The sequence below is a fragment of the Mesitornis unicolor genome, unplaced genomic scaffold, assembly GCF_000695765.1.
Source record: "Mesitornis unicolor isolate BGI_N332 unplaced genomic scaffold, ASM69576v1 scaffold6266, whole genome shotgun sequence".
Taxonomy (NCBI): domain Eukaryota; kingdom Metazoa; phylum Chordata; class Aves; order Mesitornithiformes; family Mesitornithidae; genus Mesitornis; species Mesitornis unicolor.
The window spans coordinates 12,150-18,220 of record NW_010188783.1 but is presented as its reverse complement, the minus strand read 5'-3'; the positions used below and the strand labels follow the sequence as shown (position 1 = coordinate 18,220).

Below are 6,071 nucleotides of genomic sequence, written 5' to 3'. Positions count from 1 at the left end.
CAGCGTCTGAAGGTGTTAAAGCCGAGGTGGGGAGGGTAGAGCCGGTCTGGGGACCGGTATTTCCCTCTAGTGAGGCTTTAGTGGCATTACCTCCTCCCAGGGACAGCCTGGGAGCATGAGGATGCGAAAATGGGAGCGTAGAGTTAAGAGCAGGAGCAGTGTAGATGCAGCTGAGCCTCCGGAGGGGAGGCAGAAGGCTTAGGGACAAAGGGGTGGAGGGGCTTTTCTGCATAAGACTGAGGGAGAACATGGACCTGCTGAAAGCATTTATTTTTCTTTCCTCCTGCAAGATCAGGAACAAGAAAGTTGCCCAGAAAAGTGATTTGTTAAAGGCAAGCCTCTTACCGACTCAGGCTAAGGGAGAACATGCTGCTGTAGATACAAGAAACAGATTTCCTTCAATGCAGGTCACACTTTATTCTGAAAGTTTGCTTGCCATTATTCCAGCCTTAACACAGGGACTGTGCCAAGACACAGTTACCACAGTAAGTTACATTAGAAATTATTACAAAGGATTATTTGCTGGGAAACAGCCTCTATCTTGCTTATTTTAATAATAGCATATCCCATTAGCATGGCATTAACTCTTGGCCTCTTTACCAGCTTCTTAATGGCTGTAGAAGGTTCAATGCATGGAGTTGCTTACACACAAACAGAAGATCCCTAAAATCATTTATATGATTAGCAAAGATAATCCCACTGCAAATTTGCATGCTTAAAAGAAAAATCCCACCTTGCTAAGTGTTTCTCAGTGACAGTGTTTGGCTGATCCATAAAGAAAAGTCTCTTTCTGAGAAGACACCTCTCACCCCCAGCGGTTCCTGGTTTGCTGCAGGGTTTGCCTCACCAGAAGCATGACACGCCGAAAGGAAGTTGTGTCTGTAATGCGTATTTTTAAGCTCGTAGAAGGAGGGAAACGATATCAAAGGTCAAGCGCATCATCCTCTTAAGATCTCTGCAGTTTGGATGAATTAAAAATAAATCCAACATTAAAAATAAGTTGACACTACTTCTCTCCCACAATTTGTCTCAGCAAGAATTAGCCATTCACACATTCAGCTGGGCTGTCTTAAAAAGCTGAAGTACTGATCTCCATCTTCCCTTTCAGTGCAGCAGCAGGATTTAAAAAGCAGTAAATGAAGATATGGAATCACCCCACCTTGATTATCAGCTCTCCTTGTCGACTACATCTTACTGTAAACTCAGGCTGGGACAGGGAGAGCGCAGGAGGCGCAGTTGGACACACTACTAGGAGATAAAATACTATGGAAGCCAGGGAGCCCTGGCCAGAAGAGCTGGAAGTTTTCAGAGATCTTCCTCTGGTGTATTAGTTATGATCTCCTTTGCAGCCAATGCCACCTCCTTCTTTGCCTTCTCTTCCGGCTTCTCCAGCACTTCACACCCTTTCCCTGCAATCCTGTTTGCTCCCTTTGGCTCTTTGGGTGTCTTAGCCACCTCCTTTGCTGAGGTAGTCTTTGCCAGCACAGGTGATTTTCTATCAGTCACCATATGTTTCTTCTTCTCCTTTCTGCTATCCTGTGACACTTTAGCTATTGCCCTGAAGGGACCCACAAGCCAGTTTAGAGGGATGTTTTGAGTTACATACTCAAAGATATCATCCAGGGACCTCCAGGCATCTGCCACACAGTCCTGGCTCTGGGTCAGGATGGTACTGGAGAGGTCCTGGAAAGACACAGCACTGGAAAAAGAACTGTGAAGCTTATGGATACTCCGAGTGGCCCGATTCACAGCTTCTTGGATATTGCTGGGGAGGCCTTGGATGCTGGCTTTCAGATTCTCATAAACAGGTCCTAGCTGCTGGGTGATGATGTGCAGCATAGCTAGAGTCCGTGACTCTACCTGCTGGGAAAGAGACAGAGCTCAGTTACGAGAGCAGAGGAGATGCACACCATCCACCAGAGGCCTGGTCAAACACAACCTCCTAAGGATACCTCTGGTTGGCAGGCAGTTTTAACTTGGTTTCCTTTGGGCTGGGTCAGGCTCCAGTCCACCCACAGCTGATGGAGCTTCTCCTGCCCTTCCAGGAGCTTCTGGCCAACCTCCTGTTTCACAGATTCAATCTGATGGGAAAAGTGAGAGGAACAGCTGTATTGCAAGCACACACAATCAGAGGAGCACAAGTGCTTCCCTCCCAGGGAGGGATCCAAGATGACTTGCAGGTGGTACAGGATGGAGGAAAAGCTTCCATCAGGACAGTAGGGCAGGAAAACAGAAGGGAAAAGGAAAAAGCATGTTTGTACCAGTTTTATTGCCTGCTGTAGTCGTGAGAGAGTATCCTGGGTGCTTTGCTTAACATGCTGCAGTTTGTGGAGGGAGTGCTGGTAGGCTCGGTGGCGGACTTTGTTAGAGAGGGAACCCAGGCGCACAAAGTAACTCTGCTGCTGTTTCTGCTCCTCCACAGAGGCCATACCAAATCCCTCGACAGCAGTGGCCAGTTCACCTGGAGGAAACAAGAACAGAGATGCAGCTGTGCTCCGCTCCCCCAGCTGTAAGGGGGGAAGAGGTAAGATCACCCATTGAAAAAAATGAAGGCTGAAGCTTGCTGTGCAAACAGGAGAGGTTTGGGGTTGCTCAGGTATTAAAGGTAGGCTGGTCCCTGCTCAGTGAGTTCTCTTCAGATAAGCAGACTTGGCAGGTTGAAGTGTGTACCCACGTTTATTTGCCTTGAGGCTGATGGGCAAGGACCAGCTAGCAAATGCGCAAGCTCTGTCCCATACCATGTGGCAAGTCAGTGCTGACAGAGCCACCTTGGTGGCAAATGCAGACCCACCTGATGGATCTTGTATCAGGTGCTCCCTAGTCATGTGGGAAAGGGTTTGCATTTACAGCTGCCAGCTAAGCCGTTTCTCACCTAGTTCCTCCTCTGTCATGGGGAGGTATTGATCCACCAGATCTTCCGATAAGCCCAGGACAGATTCCACACCACCTGCCACTGCCTGACTCACTGCCTTGGCTTTGCTTATGCTGTTGGTCACCACGGAATTAGTCATCTCCACACCCTCCTGGATAGCACCTTTGCTCTGCTCCAAGGCTGTATTTATTTTGCTAGTTATGGTGCCATATGCAGCATCCAGAGCTGTATGGACTGTAGAGGTGACCATAGATTTGGTCTTCTCAACACCATCCTGGACAGCCCCTTTGGTTAGGTCCACTGCCTCTGTCACCTTGTTGGTCACACAGTCCTTGGCACCCTGGGCAGCCTCCACAGCGTTGACAATAGTAGAAGCACCTGCAGACTTTGCCAGTCTAACGTTGTCCTCCACCATGTGTTTACTGAGATCCACTGCTTCAGTCACCTTGTTTGTCACACGGTCCTTGGCACCCTGAGCAGCCCCTACAGCAGCTGTAACAGTAGAAGCAACTGCAGACTTGGCCAGTCCAACATTGTCCTCCACCATGTGTTTAGTGAGGTCCACTGCCTCTGTCACCTTGTTGGTCACAAGGTCCTTGGCACCCTGGGCAACTCCTACAGCAGCTGTAACAGTAGAAGCAACTGCAGACTTGGCCAGTCCAACATTGTCCTCCACCATGTGTTTACTGAGATCCACTGCTTCGGTCCCCTTGTTGGTCACACAGTCCTTGGCACCCTGGGCAACTCCTACAGCAGCTGTAACAGTAGAAGCAACTGCAGACTTGGCCAGTCCAACACTGTCCTCCACAATCTGTTTAGTGAGGTCCACTGCCTCAGTCACCTTGTTGGTCACAAGGTCCTTGGCACCCTGGGCAGCCTCCACAGCACTGTTAACAGTGGAGGTGACCAGCTTGACACTGTCCCCAACAACATTTTTAGTGAGGTCCACAGCTTCAGTCACTTTATCAGCCACTGCTTCTTTTGCCTCACAGGCAGCATCCATAGCAGATGTCATTGTGGTGGAAACCAGCTTCTTGGTGTCCGAGATGACCTATAACAGGGAGAGGCAGAGAAGGAGATATTTTTTTTTCCTGAAATAGATTTTCCCTCCCTGAAGCAGTTTTTCAATATGGCTAAGTTGTACTTGCAGTCCTGTGGGAGAGGTGGGGAAGTCAACACACCTACATGTACATGGAGATGTTCATTTCCACATACTGAAAGCGTATCTCCAGCTTTCATCAGCTAGCAGTGCCTCCTCTAGCCCATACCAGGGGCTTACCTGACAAAACAGTGCTGCTGAAGTTTATTTTCCCGTATAGTTCTGTACCTATAACAGTTCCCTCAACCAAGAGGTCAAGTAATGGCTTCCCCAGGAGAAGCCTTTACCTTATCTGCTGGCTGTTGAAGAAAAGGCAAGTTCTCCTCCAGTTGATCCAGTCCTTTACAGGCATATTCATTTACAAGTGCAACTAGAAAAGACAACAGGTACCAGTTTACTCTTCAATTTGGGGAGGGGTTTTTGACCCTACAATGGCCAATTCAGGATACACTCATAAAAGAAAAAAAAAATCACTATTCTGGGATGGTGCATGTGTATGTGTGGGGTGTCCTGTTAAAAACTGACCCACCCCTACAAGTTGGCAGGTTCAAATAGTCTCCATTTTGCCTTTCCAGCTTTCTAGCTATTGGCAGCACGTTGCTCCAACTGGAATGTAATACTCACCCCTAGTGGGTAAGGCAGTTGGTTTAAAGCGTTGAAAAGTGTTGGGATGAGACAGTCTGAGCTATATCCAAGATGGACACTGCTACTACCAGTTGGGATGCTGGTAACTTGGAGTGACAGAGAAAAAGCAGGGAGTTTTTGTTTAGTGACTTAAAGAAACCATGGACAAGAGGCCAAACTTTGCTTCTAGTAGCAGTTTCATGTCCATGAAATTCTGTGGGTTCATTGAGCAGCTGAGTGAAAGCTCAGTGCTACAGCTAATTAGAGCAATGTGCCATAGGAGATGGGTGTCACCCAACAGGTGCATGAAACCCCCCTCCCCACCTATTCCTCTGTGTAGAAAGGGGAGCTCCAGCCTCTCCACTTACTCTGTGGCTCAAGTTGGTTCAGGATGGGCTGTGCCCCACCAACCACGCTGCCTACTGCAACAGCAGCCACAGTCTCGGCAACATTGCAGACCCCGGTGAGGTAAGGATGTGCCTCCTTGGTGTAGTTGTAGGCAGATGAGACCAGGTTAAATGCAGAGCTGAGCAAGGGCAAGGTGGTTACCCGACTGACAGCACTCTAAAACCAAGAGAAATAAGTGACATTAGAGACCCAGCCTCAAGCTGGCAAGTGAATAGAAGCCATGCATCTATCCAGAAAGGTCTTAAGGGGACATCCAGTCCATCTCCTCATCCTCCTTAAACTCAGAGTTGATTGGACCAATCCAGAAGTCAGTGACAAGCCAGGAGTAAAAGTCTGAACTCTGTGCTCATGAATTCTGAGTCACTCTGGGCTTCAGCACCAAACCCCATAGGACCTGTAACAGCTCACAGTTCAGAAGTATTTGCATTACTTGAGCCAGCCCTGAAGTTTTGTCTACAGCAAAAAAAAAAAAAAGCTTCTGTATTAACTGAATTTAGATTTAGGCCGCTTCACATGGTCAACCTTTCTGCTACTCCCAGCCTGGTTTTGAGGCGCTGACTGAAGTTAGCTCACCAGCAGGTTTGTTGCATGTCAGAGTACCCGCCCTGGCACCTACCGCTTGCTGCTGTTCCTCAGCCTTTGGCAGATCTTTTTTTGTGGTCTCTTCTGAGGCCATACTGAATTCAAGTGCAGCTGAAAGGAAAAACAAGAGTATAACAGCATGAGTACAACTTAATTTCCTCCAGTGAATTTAAGTCTTAACAAAACTGGTGAAAAGCAGAGGGCAAAGTTGGGATCCATCATGCAGCATGTGCTAGGAACAGTAGTGCACCATCACTAATCTTTCTTGCAAGGGTGTAAAGGTATTTGAGAGGCTCCAGTGCGGCCAGTGGTGGGAATCACTGAACATGGTCTCACTCAATCATGACAGATTGCTGTCCTTCTAACAAGCCCTGCTGAAATGCAGCTGCATTTGTAAGGGTGTCAAAGCACTGGCCCAGGCTGCCCAGGGAGGTTGTGGAGTCTCCTTCTCTGGAGGCATTCAAAACCCGCCTGGACGCCTTCCTG

General features: G+C 48.3%; 1 protein-coding gene across 1 annotated transcript; it reads right to left on the bottom strand.

Moving 5' to 3' along the window:
* Positions 1 to 1,305: 1,305 nt before the first annotated feature.
* LOC104541707 (perilipin-3-like) lies at positions 1,306 to 5,696 on the bottom strand (the record flags this gene model as incomplete). Its single annotated transcript, XM_010185827.1, has 10 exons — positions 1,306 to 1,860; positions 1,953 to 2,081; positions 2,262 to 2,461; positions 2,873 to 2,969; positions 3,087 to 3,212; positions 3,756 to 3,782; positions 3,870 to 3,923; positions 4,259 to 4,341; positions 4,964 to 5,159; positions 5,620 to 5,696. Coding segments are annotated over 10 exons (1,544 nt in total), but the record flags the coding sequence as incomplete, so codon positions are not given.
* Positions 5,697 to 6,071: the final 375 nt, after the last annotated feature.